This window comes from Solanum verrucosum, unplaced genomic scaffold (genome assembly GCF_900185275.1).
Source record: "Solanum verrucosum unplaced genomic scaffold, falcon-dt-bn FXZP01000339.1, whole genome shotgun sequence".
Taxonomy (NCBI): Eukaryota; Viridiplantae; Streptophyta; class Magnoliopsida; order Solanales; family Solanaceae; genus Solanum; species Solanum verrucosum.
In genome coordinates, this window is record NW_026020182.1 from 117,302 (window position 1) to 134,462 (window position 17,161).

A 17,161-nucleotide genomic window follows, 5' to 3' on the forward strand; every position below is an offset into this window, starting at 1 on the left:
AAGAAAAGGTTGAAAATTAACCTCCATATGCCCCTAGTTAGCATATAAAATTGACTGTTGATAACTCATCAATGAATCCTTATATCCCCTCTTGAAGAGATGTTCCTATATTCAAAATGATAGTAGAGTAGGTGGAGTTTTCTTTTGGAACTGGTTACTTGTAGAGTAGGTGGAGCTTTTTAAGGTCACACATTGTTGCTATTAGCCAACAAAAGAGAATCGACCACATTGAAGGGCATGTTGAAGGCATTAAATGATATACGCTCTTCCTTTTTTAATAGCTCAAGATTTTCATGAGGTGGAACTTACTTCAACAATGATACACTAAGGGTGTGTTTGGTATGAAGGAAAATGTTTTCCTAGAAAATGTTTTCCTGGAAAACAAGTTGATTTTTGACTTATTTTCTCATGTTTGGTTGGTGAGTAGAAAATATTTTTCGGAAAAGATTTTTAGTGTTTGATTTATGAATGATATTTTTTTTTTTGAGAAATATCTTTTATTTTTACTAGGGTAGAAAATAATTTTTGAAATTGAAAATATTTTTTAAAAAAAAACTTAAATTTTTTTGGGGGTGGGGTTGGGGGGGTAGGGGTTGGGTTGAGGGTAGGGGTGAAAAATTGAATTTTTGAAGTTGAAAATATTTTTTAAAAACAAACTTAAATTTTTTTTGGGGGGATGAGGGCTGGTAGAGGGTGGGTGGGGTGGGGGGCTGTAGAGGGTGGGTGGGGGGGTCGAGGGTTGGGGTGAAAAAAATAAAATTTTGAAGTTGAAAAATATTTTTTTAAAAACAAACTTAAATTTTTTTTGGGGGGGTGGTGAGGGGGAGGGTGCTGGTAGGGGGTGGGTGGGGTGGGGTGAAAAAAATGAAATTTTGAAATTGAAAATATTTTTGAAAAACAAACTTCAAATTATTTTTTGGGTGGTGGTGGAGGAGGGGGGTCGAGGGTAGGGGTGAAACAATGAAATTTGAAATTGAAAAATATTTTTTAAAAACAAACTTAAATTTTTTTTTTATTTTTTTTTTGGGGGGGGGGGGGGCGCTGGGGGCTGGTAGGGCGTGGATGGGTGGGTGGGGGGTCGAGGGTAGGGGTGAAAAATATGAAAATTTGAAATTGAAAATATTTTTTAAAAACAAACTTAAAATATTTTTTTTTTGGGGGGGGGGGGGGGGGGGGGGGCTGGTAGGGGTGGGGTGGGGTGGGGGGCTGGGTAGGAGGTGCGTGAGGGGGGTCAAGGTAAGGTGAAAAAATGAAATTTTGAAATTGAAAATATTTTTGAAAAACAAACTTCAAATTATTTTTGGGGTGGTGGTGGAGGAGGGGGGTCGAGGGTAGGGGTGAAACAATGAAATTTGAAATTGAAAAATATTTTTTAAAAATAAACTTAAATTTTTTTTTTTTTTTTTGGAGGGGGGGGGGGTGGCTGGGGGCTGGTAGGGCGTGGGTGGGTGGGGGGTCGAGGGTAGGGGTGAAAAAAATGAAAGTTTGAAATTGAAAATATTTTTTAAAAACAAACTTAAAATTTTTTTTTGGGGGGGGGGCCTGGTAGGGGTGGGGTGGGGTGGGGTGGGGGGCTGGGTAGGAGGTGCGTGAGTGGGGGTCAAGTTAAGGTGAAAAAATGAAATTTTGAAATTGAAAATATTTTTTTAAAAACAAACTTAAATTTTTTTTTGGGGGGAGGGTGGTAGGGGGTGGGTGGGGGGTCGAGGGTAGGGGTGAAACAATGAAATTTTGAAATTGAAAATATTTTTAAAAACAATCTTAAATTTTTTTTTGGGGGTGGGGGGCTGGGTAAGGGGTGGGTGGGGGGGGGGGTCAAGGGTAGCGTGAAAAAATGAAATTTTGAAATTGAAAATATTTTTTAAAAATAAACTTAAAAAAAAAAAATTTGGTAGGGGGGGTGGTAGGGGTGGGGGGCTGGGTAGGAGGTGCGTGAGGGTGGGTAAAAAAATTAAATTTAAAAACAAGCTTTAAATTATTATTTTTTTAGGGGGGCGGGGGGTTGGTTTGAGGGTAGGGACAAAATAAATTGATGTTTTCAACAATTTTTTTTTTAATTGAAAGTTGGAAGAGAGTTTTGGAAAATGTTTTCCTTAAGTTTTGAAGGGAAGTCATTTTCCTTAAATTTGAGGAAAATGAGTTGATTTGGAAAACATTTTCCAAAACATTTAACCCAACCAAACATGAGAAAATTGGAAAACATTTTTCGGAAAATGTTTTCCTTCATACCAAACACACCCTAAATGCACTTTTAATCAAGTTAGTCTTTCCAAATTTTCAGCCTGGGAAATGTCTTTACACTACTGTGAGAGAAGTTGTTGAGAATGCACTTGATTCTGCTGAATCCATCTCTGAACTTCCAGTTGTAGAGATAACCATGTAAGTGATTATTTTGTCTATTTTAGATAACTACTTCAATGAGCTAACAAAGATCCATTAATGGGAACCTCTCTTCAAAGCTTAGTGTTGTTTTTTGTTTTGTGTCTGTAGTGAAGAGATAGGCAGAAGTAAATTTAATTCCATGATTGGTCTGGCTGACCATGAACGTAGAGATGAAGCCCTATATGATGATTTTGAGACAGCAAAGGCTCGTGAGGTGTGTAAGCAATGATTTACGCTCACTTAGATGGCATTGTGATTTATATCTTATGCTCACTGGTTGACATTTAGCAAATTTCATTAGTGAAATATTTTTCTAGCAAATTTCATTAGATGGCATTGTGATTTTTCTAACTACTGTGTCTAGAAAAGACTTGCCAAGGAAGCTCGGGTTCTAGAGATTCAAGCAAAGAATGTTGCTCTTGGGAAAAAAGTAAAAGACCCTGCAGCTACAAAGGCAGCTAAGGGTAGGGAGGCATCATATTATAGGGTGACATGCAAGGTATGATTTTTTTCTCTTTGTTCTTCTGTATGCTGGCTCTGCTCTAAGCACGCACGACAAGAAAAGTACATTGTTGAATTAAATCAATTTGGCAAGTTAATGATTATTCTTCCCTAAAAGACTTTAATTATTGTACTTTGTTTCTAATATAGGATAATGGAAGAGGAATGCAACATGATGATATCCTGAATATGTTTGGACGAGGTTAGATGTGCTTGCCATTTCCAGTTATTTTACCAGTGGAAATTTTTGCAAGTTCTTGCCTTTTGTTATGTTCCAACTTCTTTCATTTTTTTTTGACCTTCAATTTGGAGGAACAAAGATGTTTTAGACGTTTGATATATTCGTTTCAACTTTCATCTCTATATTTGTTTATTTATTATATTTTTTTGTTATATTTATCTTGTTTGTTTTTCATATTTTAATTATTATAAACTTTAAATATGGATCTTGTTAAAAAAAGTAGTGGTAAAAAATCAATTTATGGAAAAAAAGTTGCTACTAGTAAGGGTGGGGGAGGAAGTAGTTCTTATTGCAACCTAGATTTAAAACTAATACCGACGATTATACTCATGTTGATGAAACTTTTTTTATTTCATGTCCCACTATTTTAGAATTTAATTTTGAATATTAAGTAGACCATGAGACCTTAAATAGATGGTTTTCTAATTTTGAGGAAGTATTGGAGGAAGAAGTAGAAATAGAAAACCAAGACTTAGATGACACCCCTACTAGTCTGGCCACAAAATTACCGCAATAAAATGATCTCCTTGTATAACCTGTGTTTGGCTTTACTGAAAACTCTTTTGACCTCTACGGGAGAACAATCCGTGCGGTCATATACGTGTTAATTTCCCATATTAAGAAGTTGGGTATAAAAACCTAGGGTGACCTTGGGCCTTTAGTTTGTTGGTTTCCTGTAATGTGTGGCCTTCTGTAGGACTTCACAAAGGTTAGTATTGTGGAGGTTATTTATGCACCTTTATGTTGTTGATTATAGTCAATTTGTGGTGTTTCGTGTGCCTAAATTTTGTTGGTTTTATTTCTTTTGTGGCATTGCAATGGAAATTTTATTATTGTTGAGGGGATTTGTTGTTTTTTGTGTGATTTATTATCAGGGGAAATGTATTTTAAGGGACTAATAGCTCTTGCAGCATCTTTCTTGTGGCAGTAGCATGAAACTTGTACAAAAAAGAGGAGTGTCGAGTCATTTTCGTTGCCCTGGAGCATTTGTGTAACACCATTTAAATGTGATTGGATAATGTTGTACACAAGTGATAATGTTAAGAATGTGACAACTATAGCGAGTGTCATATAACGTTTAAACTCTATTGTCATACATGTGAGGATATAATATTGCATAAACTAATAAATTCACATCCATTTTTTGTATGATTGATCTACCGAAACTCCTTATAGACATTATGGGTGATAAATGCAATAAGTAAATGTATCGCATACTATAGGCTTACAGTGATGGGGGATTCTATTTAGAAATTAGCCTAAGGGAAAATGTGATAAACCTGGAGGCATAACGTATCCTTAATTAAATGATATGAAAGTCAAGCTAACAGTTCAAAGCCTCACATTAATCCTACATCGCATTTGATTTTTCTGTTTGTTTGGCATTTAGTGTGTCAAGTTTCGCACGTGTACATGACTATGGAACTTGAAGATGGTGGTATCATGAAGGTTCCTTGAGAGCAGGATTAGAAAATAATTTTTTCAGAGGAAGTGTAAAACAGAATTAGAAAAGTATTCAATAGGAGTATGCATCTATGTAACATATGCAACCATTTGAACTAACAGTTCGCTTTGCCTCGAGGCTGATTTCGCAGTTTGCATCTTGGGTTATTTTTATCATATAATCACTTGATTACCGAGCAGAGGCTCTATCAAAAACAATTTCTGTACCCCAAGATATGCGTAAGATTTGCTTACACCGTTCCCTTTTCAAACCTCACTTTTTGGGATTACATTGACTATGTTGTTGTTGTAGTGTAAATGCTACTTCTCTACCCCAAGATATGCGTAAGATTTGCTTACACCGTTCCCTTTTCAAACCTCACTTTTTGGGATTACATTGATTATGTTGTTGTTACAGTGTAAGTGCTCCACATTTTGCGAATTAATTTGGTTTATTTATGACAGGTGCAATTGTGGGTGGTCTTTGTTGAATGCTTTCTGATTACTAGTGGAAAAAATTACTTGTTCAATAATATCTCCCATACTTGAATTCTATGATTGTTTTTAGAGTTTGATTTTGATTTTGTAGTTTAAATGCTCTTGCCATGACTTTTGTATGCTATATAATCTCTATATCCTTTGGCATCTTCATCTTTATATTGTGCAGAGAATTTAGGGTGGTTCATAAAATTCTGGCACATCACAGTGTTCTAACTAAATAATTTCAATATTTTGCAGGAGAACACACATAAAAAATTGCTGAATAATATCTTCCCATCAAGGCGTGAAGAAGGGAGGTCTTTGCACTTCTCTAATGTATTCAAACAAGTGATTATTTTGGGAATTTGAACTAAGGCACTATGGTTGTTGGTATACTTCCACCATGGAGCTCTCCCTTGAAACTTTCTGTTTAAATGTTGATCAATTTGCAGGCTATGGGTGCAGGATTGATGTTGAGTTTTCTGCTTCTTTAGCACTCCTAGAGCATGTTATTGAGGCTACCAAGTACTTCATCATTATAGTCAGTTTTGGTTAGTTTCATCTTATGCTCAATTACAATTTTCTAAGATCATTTTTTCCTATCAAACTATTTCCTAATGACATTTGCCTTCTCAATCATTTCCCTGTTGATTATAGTTGTGCAAATATTCTTTTGCTTTGGTAGTCCCTTGTATTCTCTTTTGATATTTGGACGGTTAGTTGGGGGTGCCTCCCTTGTACTCATTTTGTTGATTGTTTCTGCATACTGTGATTATGCTCTTGTCGGGTGTACTTTCTTTCTTTGTTATGGATTGGTGTGTCCTTGTCGGGATTTGATATTGTGGATGTTTCTGTTGATATTGTGTTGGATTGGTCTATTTTAGATTTTGATTTGTAGTTTGTAGATTTTTTTTTTGATAATAAGATTTGGATTGACGATGCCCGATGATGGATAGAGAGTGACAACTTTCTAAAGGTTAAATTGTCGATTGCTTGTGAGTGTTTGATTGGCGTTGATTGTGGCGAAGTCTGAGTAGCCGTTCCTGAATGATGCATGAGGTTGGCTGATGATGAATTGGTTGACAACTTTCTTAAGGGCGAGAAATCATCGTCTTTTTGGGAAGGTTTTGACTTAGTTGGTACTAAGAGTCATGCATGTGAATAGAATTGAGCATACCTCTCCGTTTTTAAAAGGTTGAGCATGTTATGAATGATTTTGTGATAACTCCTACAACTCTTTTTGTGACTTTTGATTCGTTAGCGGTTAAAATGTTCAATTCTACTTGTATTTTGAAAAGGAAGTCAGATTTTGAACCATCTTAATTGATTTGCAGGCCATGTGAGCTGAGTTGTTGAATAATGCCTTGTGTTCGCTTTTGTCACCTAGAACTTGCCCGGTTGGTCTTGATTGAGTTTGGTTGGAGAAATGAAGTTATCGTAGAAAAAGAGGATTGGTTCTCCTCTGACAGGGATGCGAACAGGTTGGGGGCTATACCAAAATTGATCTTGTAAATAAATTGACTTCAACTCTTTGATAGGCGTGTTTCCTATTGGGGTAGATGTCCAGATTATTTGTCTCCCTGCATTTCTATCATCACATGATAGTGATATAATTCAGATATTATGTAGATATAGCCTATACTCAATGTGGACTTATTTATCCTAATCTTTTCTTATATAATCCCAATCACTGTGAGCTAAGATTTACATCTAATTGCATTTAATTTTGTTGGTATTTGACCTTTTTTTTATTGAGTCTGTTAATTTTGTTGTATTTCTTTCAGCTAGCTAATTGTTCTAGTTGGTGTGCAGAGGTTAACATTTTGGTTATTATAATAGTTTCATTTGTTATTGGTATCTGACTCGATTATTAAGTGAAAGCTTCCTATTTTAAGGTGCTTAACAGTTCTTTCATAAAAAAGACGGCCTTACAGTTTTCAATTGGAAAAAACTGCTTCACAGTTCTTTTCCAGTTATTATATGTGTTAGCTTTAACTTTGTCTCAAGATTTAACTTTTTCTGAGGACATGATGTGACCCTCTGTTGTTAAATTCACCTTCATTTCTCCTTTTATTTTCTCAGCCTCTCTCACTTAGTAAAGAATTCTAGGAACCGACTAAAGCTGGATTAAGCCTGTGGTGGATAGGCTGTTTCCAGTTGTCCTTGTTGTGACCTGGTTCCTTGTCGCATTGGAGCTACTTGTACTCCAAATTGTCTCCATTTTCAATTGAAAAATCAGTAAGGGGCTTAAGTCAACTTGCACCTGAGTCTACCGATAGCCTGGGTGGAATTAATGCCTGTAAATGATAATGCCCTCTGTCCCTATTTGTTTGGCACTTTGTTTTTGACCTCCTTGAAAGATTGGTACATCTATATATTTTGAAACAAGCTAATTTATACATCTCTATTTTGCCTATGACTTGACATGTATGTCCCACTACATTTAAAAAACAATGTGTTGTGATGAGACTATCTGTACTAAATAAAAAAGGAAATTATTTGGTCAACGAAAAACTTCTGGCATTAAAGCACAACTATCTTATGTGTCAAAAGGTATACCCATTTCTTTTTTGAACCGTGTGTCCGCGTCCATCCAAACTGTGCCAAGCAAATTGAGACAAATATAGTGTTTCTTGATCTTTATAGTTTGGTCTTTCCCTGTGATCTTTCATCTGCATCTTGGTGTCTTTTGTATGCCCTCTGTTTTTGTTATAGTCAAGAATTGTGTTGCAGCTTAAATAATATCAATGGAAGCTTATGTCACTCTAAATTCCTGCAGCTCTCTATATCAGATATTTTGATTTTGAATCATAAGTTCCAAGATGATGGACAATTGTTTCTATGCATGTAGATAGTTCTTGTGGATAGTTGAGAACACTGATCCTCGTTTTTCATCTCTCTTACTCTCTTTAGGGCGGCTTTTCCATGCGGCAGTATATTTCAGAACTTATGCCATTAATTGTTGAAGCTCTACTGGATTGGGTTGCCATTACCAAATATGAATTGGATGTTTCAACATTTGGTCAAGTTGTACTGAGTACAGGGTGAGTGGTTTCTTCAACCTTTGATTTTATCATTCCTAATCAGTCATTTACTTACTATTTGTTTTGGTTCCTAGATAATCTACGATTGGGGATCATTTCTAATATTGTTTTGTTTGTGCGGCATACTTACTTTTCCTTTCCTTTGGACTGTGGTGTGCTATCTGTATTTTCAAATTTATCATTTTTGCTGCTATGCTTCACCACACTATTCATGGCTTCGGTGCACCAATTTAGCTTTAAATTATGTAAAATCTTGTTTGACAAATTTGTTGTTTGTAATGTTCATAGATATGTTATTACTCCATACAATGAGTATCCTCAGTTGCTTGGGTTTCTCATGAAACTGCTCAATGGTGAACTGGCTTAGTCAACAAGAAGAGAGGTTTTGAAGGTAACTGCAATCCTGTTGGTCCAATATATATATATTTTCTTTGGATTAGTCAGTACTTAAGTTCATTGAGGATGAATTTTGCAGGTTCTTGGCATCATGGGTGCTTTAGATCCCCATGTGCATAAGCGTAATCAACAAAGCTTACCTGGATCCATGGTGAAGTTACACGGGTGACTGGTGATCCTGGTCAACATATAAGATCAATGGATGAATTGCCTACGGATCTCTGGCCATCCATTGCAACATCTGAGGATTATTATTCCACTGTGAAACTTAAACCTTCAACTTATTATTTCCTTTGATGGATTTCCTAACTGGCATCTACTGCTGCAGGTTGCTATCAACTCACTCATGTGGATTCTCAGGGATCCATCTCTGTCAAGTTGCCACCAGAAAGTGGTTGGATCTCTTATGTTTATTTTCAAGGTCTGGAGACTCAGTTGGGCATGTCACAAACAGTTCACCTGGTTGTCCACGCCCGACAGACCCTCCCATTTGCACCCTTTTTACAAAGCAAAGGTGAGAGAAAAAAAACCTGAGCTGAATAAAGATATATCAGATTTTTACTTTCTTAACTTACAAAAGTAGGGGACATCCAGCCAATGACACGGGGAAGTTGAGAACTTAAGTAGAACATAGTGAATTTTATTGTTTGTTATTAGTATACCCTTCTTTTCCCAAACATTAGTTGTGGATGATTTTATCAGAGATGTTTATATATGATTGTATCTTTTATTTTTCTGTAGGTTTTGCCTGATCTCTTTGACATTGTACGCATATGTGAGGATGGTCTAAAGGAATTTATAACATGGAAACTTGGAACCTTGGTATCTATTGCACGACAAGTAATATTTCGTTTTAATTGTATTGTCTGTCTTGTTGTTCTTTTGGATTGGTTATTTTCTTAAGGTCTGTTAAATGATCTTTTGTTTGTAGCACATCCGTAAATATCTGCCAGAGTTTCTCTCTCTGCTATCAGAATTATGGTCATTGTTCAGCTTGGCTGTTGCTAACAGACCTATTCACATTGCTCTTGTAAGTAGTAGTTTCAGTTGGTATTAATGACCTACATACTTTTGGTTTAGGTCATTATAATCAGATGATTTGGTTAATGATCTTACTGGTCGTTTTCTTTTGTTATTTTAGATTCTGCAGCTCGTGGAGAAACTTTGCTTGGCACTCAAAGATGAATTTCGAAAGTATCTTCCTGATATACTTCCCTGTTGTATTCAAGTTCTTACTGATGCGGGAGAGGTTTAATGACTAAACATATGTTATTCTTATTCTCCACACCCTTGAAGTTTTTTGTGTTTAGTCTTCCTTGGTTGTTTCTGGTGGCCTTGGTTAGTATCACTTTGATGTTGATGGAAGTGGTCTCACCTTAATGTGCAGGGACATTAGATGAAGTAAGACGTGGTGCAATCAAAACTCTTACAAGATTGATAGCTTGTGTGCAGGTTGGTGTAAAACGGACTAAGGGAATGCTTCTAACTTTCATTGTTTCTATTTGATTGCTTGTTTCCCGTAACTCTTTTCCTTTTTTCTTCATTTCCATTTTGCAGATTACTGGACACATATCTTCGCTTGTGCATCACTTGAAGCTTGTCTTGGACGGGTCTGATTTTTCTCCGTCATATTAATATCACTGATAATATATGAGACTTATTTTCTTCGAATCAATAGATAACAAATGAAATGACAAAGATGTACTGTTTGTGGGTTTTGATGTTGACTCTATTGAGAACACTCTCAGATATCAAATTCTGACCCATACCGCGCACACACTTATATAGAAGTAGAAACTAAGTGAACTTGAGGCAAAAAGAGGTCAAGAGCTGAAAATGCAATTTCTGGCAGGGGAAAGTATCCTTCATGAACGTGCTTGAAGAAACCAAGTGAGCTCTGCCTATTTGAATGTCTTCATTTAGGGGAAGAAGTTTGCTAAACCTGAACTCAAATCATGCATTGAGGAGTTTGAAGAATAGTTGAATAAATTCGACATTGAAGGGAAGGAACAAGAACTTACTGCCAAAAATGCTCAAAGCCATCAACAGAAAGTGGAGAGCATGGAGAACATCACGGTGACTGAAAAGGAAGAAGAGGAAATAGGTGAATCAGAAATTACTGGTGCCTACACTCTATCATAAACTCTAGCACAGTCCTGGAACAATTTATATCTTCCTTAATCTCCTTGTGCAGTGCCTTGTTTGAAATACTCGAGTCCATCCTGGCTACTAACTAAATCTCTGGAAGGTCTTCGTGCGAGTCAACTTGCATGTAGGGTAAGCATTATTCCAAACATCTATGTTCACCTATCTCCTGTTAGTGCCTTCTATGTTCTGTTTTGGGTAATTGAGTTTGTTGTTTTAGTTGGTCTAGGTTTGTGTTATTTTTAAGAATGGTATGTAGCCTCTTCATAATGATGATCACCCTAATCTCTCATGCAGCACTATCTAGAAATGCTTAGTGTGTTTCTTTTCCTGGCTCCTTACAGTAAAATGCTCTTTTAAATGATACTGTAAATGAAGTTATCATAGAAAAAGAGGATTGGTTCTCCTCTGACAGGGATGCGAACAGGTTGGGGGCTATACCAGAATTGATTTTGTAAATAAATTGAATTCAACTCTTTGATAAGCGTGTTTCCTATTGGGGCAGATGTCCATTTCTATCATCACATGGTAGTGATATCCTTACAGTTTTCAATTGGGAAAAACTGCTTCACAGTTCTATTCCAATTGTTACACATGTTAGCTTTAACTTTGTCTCAAGATTAACTTTTTCTGAAGACACGATGTGTTCCTCTGTTGTTAAATTCACCTTCATTTCTCCTTTTATTTTCTCTGCCTCTCTCACTTAGTAAAGAATTCTAGGAACTGACTAACGCTGGATTAAGCCTGTTGTGGATAGGCTGTTTCCAATTTTCCTTGTTGTGACCTGATTCCTTGTCGCATTGGAGCTACTTGTACTCCAAATTCTCCATTTTCAATTGAAAAATCAGTAAGGGGCTTAAGTCAACTTGCACTTGAGTCTATCAATAACCCGGGTGGAATTAATGCCTATAAATGATAATGCCCTCTGTCCCTATTTGTTTGGCACTTTGTTTTTGACCTCCTTGAAAGATTGGTACTTCTATATATTTAGAAACAAGCTAATTTCTACATCTCTATTTTGCCTATGACCTGACATGTATTCAAACAAGTGATCTTATTGTGGAATTTGAACTAAGGCGCTATGGTTGTCCGCATCCTTCGACCATGAAGCTCTCCCTTGAAACTTACTGTTTAAATGTTGATCAATGTGCAGGCTAAGGGTGTATGATCGGTGTTGAGTTTTCAGACATGTTCTTTGGCACTTATTTAAGCACATTGCAGGGCCTACCAAATATTTCAGCATTATAGTCAGTTTTTGTTTGTTTCAGGTTATGCTCAATTACTATTTTCTAAGATCAGTTTTTTCTATCAAACTACTTCCTAATGCTGCAATTTTTTTGGGCAGGAGAATGCATAAGAAATTGGTGAACATTTAGCTTTCCATCTTCAAGTGAAGAAGGTCAATTATGCAACCATCCAAGGAGGTCTTTGCACTTCTCTCAGGTATTCAAACAAGTGTTTTTTTGGGAATTTGAGCTAAGGCGCTATGGTTGTTGGTATCTGTCACCATGAAGTTCTCCCTTGAAACTTACTGTTTAAATGTTGATCAATTGGCAGGCTAAAGGTGCAGGATTGGTGCTGAGTTTTCTGATAGGTTTTTTGGCACTTTTTAAGCATGTTGCTGAGGCTACCAAGTACTTCAGCATTATAATCAATTTTGGTTAGTTTCCTCTTATGCTCAATTATTATTTTCTAAGATAATTTTTTCCTATCAAATTACTTCTTAATGACATTTGCCTTCTCAATCTTTTCCATGTTGATTATACTAAATGTGCAAATATTCTTTTGCTATGGTATTCCCTCGTATTCTCTTTTGATATTTGAAAGGTGAGGATACAGTCTCATTTTCAGTTGGGGGTGCCTCCTTTGTATTCATTTTGTTGAGGATACAGTCTCATGCTTTTTGATGTTCAGTTTAAGTGCTTCGGTAACATCAGAACATTGGAAGATTTGTTTAATTGTGCAGTTGTTAAAGTTAAAACAAGGAACTAAGTCGATTTTACTATCTCCTTTATTTTCAGCTCTAAATCCTGAGGATTGAATTTAAGCTGCTAAATAAATAAATAAAATTACCTATTGTCTACCACTCCCACCCCCACCTTACATCACCTCGCCACCATTCCATCAACCTTACTTCCGTCATTTTTGCTTCCCCTCCCACCATTTTTTGTTATTCTTCCATTTTTTTATATATAATATAAAGAAAAATCATTAGATTTTAATTCTTTTTCTTTTCTTTTTTCGTTGTAAATTTGATTTTGAGAACCATTTTATTGATAGTGAGGTGAGGTTCTGTCAAATATAACATTCTTCTTCTATTTTTTTTCGAAAAAAAAAAGTGTGTTTTGTTCTAATAGATGTTTTCAAAATTAATGTGATGATTTGTTAAAAATTTGTTCTTGTAAATGCTTCTTAAAATTAGAGTGGTAATTTTTTTATTTTATTTTTTCATATTTTGCAAGGTTTTTTATCATGATTTTTCATGGTGGAAGGTGGAATAAGTGGTAGGGATAAAAAGCAAAGAAGAAGAAGGAAAAAAATAAAAATAAAATTCAAAAAAAAAAACACGCGCTCAAAATGGGTGCAACACACCCAATGTGTCAAGTTAGTAGAAAGTGTCAAAATGACTCAGCGGGATTCAACATGAGGTGTCTAAAATGAACAAAGCTTAGTTAAGGTGTTTAAGTGAAACTAAGTGCCAACTTTAGGGGGCCACCGATGGGTTCAACCTTTCTTAAAACTACTCGGCCCTTTGTTGTAAGGCACTCAACATTCATTTCTTCCCACCATTTTTATTTTCAATTCATTTTTTATTTTTTTTATTTCTTATATACGAGCTAGATTTATGTTAGGGGCTTCACACTCGCTCTTTCTTTTCCTTCACTATTGTCCACTAAAAGCGCTTAGGAGCTTTTGGATCAAATTTATAAGCTATAGAAGGAATGGGAATAAGCTTCATGTTGGCTACCAAAGAACAAGTCAAAGGCTCGAAGTTAACTAAGGATATATATCATGGTGGGTACAAGAAGAAAACAAACAAGGTTATCAAAGAAATGCCTATATCACTTAACTCCATATCCTCTCTTTCGCTTTGCAGACACACCGGGCAAGTTCTGGGCATCAATTAGTAGCAAGGAATACAACAAACCTCGCACACATGGCACACATTGAAATCAGAACTGATTACTACAGGCTACTTCCCAATCACTGGCACAAGTTCATTTTAAGCACACGTCATTTAGAGTCACATAAAAGAGCCGAGATGTCTCAACACAGAGTCATTCCTTTATTTTCAACATTCAGCCTTACTCTATGCAGCTATGCAGCCTTAGCAAGATGCCAACCCTATAGACCCAATGAAGGAAATTTCCCTTAAGATGGTCGTCATCCATCTATCATACGGCAGTTTGACTCAACTATGACACTGACTCAATCCTAAGAAACAAAATCTTTTTTTATACGGTTCAACGGGACTATCCTTGGCCAAAGAACCGAAAAACAACTTCCAAGGAACCCAAAACAAAATCAACAACTAAAATAGCAAAACAAATATATTTACTCAGATATTTTACTCCCACCCCACACTTAAAAATGTAGCTTGTAACGACCCGAGAGCACCCCCTAGTCGTTACCGGCGTATTCGACCTCGAAGAGGTCCTATACAAGCCCTTAGCATTCATCATAACATGTATCATAGAATAAAATCACAGAAAATTTAAAACTTTTACTTTGGAAGTTCAACTTCACTTCATATATGAAAAATATAATCTAACTTCGTCACAATGCACCATCTAGACATAGAAGTATCGAAAATGGGACTTAGCCCTTACATCAATAAGAAGTCTTGAAAATAGGAAGTACAACAATATCTTTCAACATAAGCAAAGAAGTTAACATAGAAGCTAGATCATAGGGTCTTGTCCTCGGACTTGAGGACTCACCAACTTGGGGAAGCAACTCCGTGTCTTGAGAAGTAAGCTTGAATCCTCAACGGCCCGAACCTAAATGTTTGGGGAAAGGGAGAAAATATGGGTTAGTACAACACACGTACTAAGTATGGCTACTATGCATAAAAACCATTGAAACATGCATAAAATGACATTTTATTCAAAACATGCTTTTTGTCAAGTAAATCCAATATGCACACATTTAAGTATCATAGTCCAAACCAACATAATATCATCCCAACATTCAAAGCAATATTAGTGCAATGCAAAGAATAGAACCCCATAATTCTATTCAAAGCCAAGTATCACATTAAGCAACCTACTTTATGCATACATTCATAAGATCATATTTCATCATAACTTACCATATTCATAATGATCATACATAACATAGCTTCAACATACATAAGTCATAATAATCATAATCATAAGAGAACACTACTACAACCATCTCTTAGGATCCCACAAGTGCAATGTGCAAGAGAAGTCCCATACCCTCCCTTACACTATGTAGAAACCCTTAAGAAAGCCCTAGTAAGAGTTCACACCTTTCATACCCTCATTTACTTTTACATTAGGGAATATTTCAATAACCGACATAGACCATGAGAGCTACATGGAATCCGGTGTTCTACTCCCACACCGAAAAGAGAGGGTTAACACTTGCCTAAGGTGTAACCATTCGTACATAGCTATCTAGGTGGATCCACTAAGCTAGAGTCCTATGTTGGCACATAGTTAAGGGTCAACTTTGTATTAACACATCTTCAACATCATATCAACCTATTCCATCACAAACATGCATTTCAACATACTATTTTTCAATGTAATTCCGTCAGCTTTAGGGCTCACACTTATCAATTAATCACAAAAACAAATAGCACCATCACAAACCCCAAGTCAAGAACACAATTTGAAGTAATTTGTTTCACATATTTACACATAATCGACAACACTCGCATCTACTTGCTTCCCAAGGGTATACTTTAATTAATTTAGGCATACAAAACAAGCATCACATACCCTAGGTCAAGTAGCAACTTTGAATTCAAGTAATTGAATCTAGTTAGGCTTAATTCCATACCTTTAGATGAATTTCCAAGTTGTGCGAGTGCATCAGTTAGATGTCTAGAACTTTGAAACCAACTTGATAATTGCCCAGAAGATGGGAGGAAAGGATTAAATAGTGGAAGTTGGAATTGTAAGGGATGGAGTTTGTGTGTGAAAGGATGGGAAATATGAGAGGTTGTAAGGGTTAAGTGTCATGCCCCAAACTCAAGGGGTGCAACTGGCTCTTAATGCCAAAACTCAGGCCTGAGCCGACCCTACTGAACCATTTGCTACTAGCGCATGGCAGCCACACGCAATCAAGAAAACAAACAAGTATATCTCGGCTTAAAACTAAACCCTCGGCCGGCAAGGCCCCTGTCAACAGATCTATAAAAGAAACAACTACTCCCAAGAGTTCATATAAATAAATAGCCAACTAACACAGAAGTCTTGATTGGGCCGTCGAGCCCACCATGATATCTATACCAAAACTGAAAGCAGGTATATATCAAGACAATACATCAAACAACTCACAAGCTTCTGCAAACCAACATACTAGGCTAGCATGGCTATAACGTAGCTATACACCCTGCACACTAGTTTGCAAGCCTCTAAGAGTAGTAAAGATTACCCCATAAAGATATATACCACAAAAGCTAACAAACATCCCAACTCTAGCAGCTCCGGAGGAAAAGGGCTAGCCAATCGGATAAACGAAGGGTCATTCTAGACTAAACTCGACATTTCGGAGCTAACTACAATGACGGAATTCTCATTCGAGCTCGTTAACCCAGATTATTGACAAAAGTCAAACTTAGGCTTTAACTTGAAAGTTAAATGCCTAATCGCACAGTCTCACATTAAAAACCTCGAGAGTCGTGCCGACTTTACTACCAGCCTAAAATGACCCTTTCGGAGCTGGTGGAACCGTCAAATTTGGATTCTAAAGCCATCTTCATGAACTTTTGATCAAAATTGTTCGTTCAAGGCTCAAAAGCTCCAAAACACTAGAACTCACATGAAAACTAAACGAACGACCAGGTGATCGAATTGTCAGTCCCAGCAAGTCATAAATGACTTAGGGTCACTACAGTAAAGTTCTAAATGACAAACATGAGGCTTAAACAAAGAAATGACCTTCCTGAAGGTCATTCCAACATCCACTACTAAAACGGACTTTTGTCCGCGAAAGTAAGAGTCAAGAAGTACTTGAAGGCTCAAACAAGCCTGGAAGTTGCTCCCGCATATCATGCTCAGTCTCCGAGGTAGCCTCCTCAACTGGGTGATGCCTCCAATCGACCTTAACCACAGGAATGGCTCTTGGGCACAATAACCGCACATCTCTGGTAAGAATAGCAGCTAGCTCCTCCACAAAGGTCGAGCAATCATCAAACTCTACTGCATTATATTGGAGCACAGGAGACCCATCTGGAACATACCGAAACAGCATCAAAACATGAAAGACTGGGCGGATAGGTGAGAATATTGGAGGCAAAGCTAACCCATATGCAACCTCCCCAATCGTCTAGATG

The 17,161-nt window shown here is 36.7% G+C and overlaps 1 protein-coding gene across 1 annotated transcript; it reads left to right on the plus strand.

Moving 5' to 3' along the window:
- The first annotated feature begins 2,257 nt into the window (after window positions 1–2,257).
- Window positions 2,258–8,095, plus strand: LOC125829229 (DNA topoisomerase 6 subunit B-like). Its single transcript, XM_049508476.1, has 7 exons — window positions 2,258–2,379; window positions 2,491–2,596; window positions 2,747–2,881; window positions 3,034–3,085; window positions 3,822–3,833; window positions 5,500–5,588; window positions 7,961–8,095. Exons 2-7 carry the CDS (start codon window positions 2,522–2,524, stop codon window positions 8,093–8,095), a joined length of 498 nt encoding a protein of 165 aa, XP_049364433.1. The 5' UTR covers window positions 2,258–2,379; window positions 2,491–2,521.
- The last annotated feature ends 9,066 nt before the right edge of the window (window positions 8,096–17,161 follow it).

Excerpts from the sequence above, each read along its gene's own strand:
- LOC125829229 (XM_049508476.1), top strand. The coding sequence starts at position 2,522 with ATGATTGGTCTGGCTGACCATGAACGTAGAGATGAAGCCCTATATGAT. Across the intron at positions 2,882-3,033 it reads ATTATAGGGTGACATGCAAG|GATAATGGAAGAGGAATGCA; the intron begins GTATGATTTTTT and ends TTTCTAATATAG. Across the intron at positions 5,589-7,960 it reads CCAAGTACTTCATCATTATA|GGCGGCTTTTCCATGCGGCA; the intron begins GTCAGTTTTGGT and ends TACTCTCTTTAG.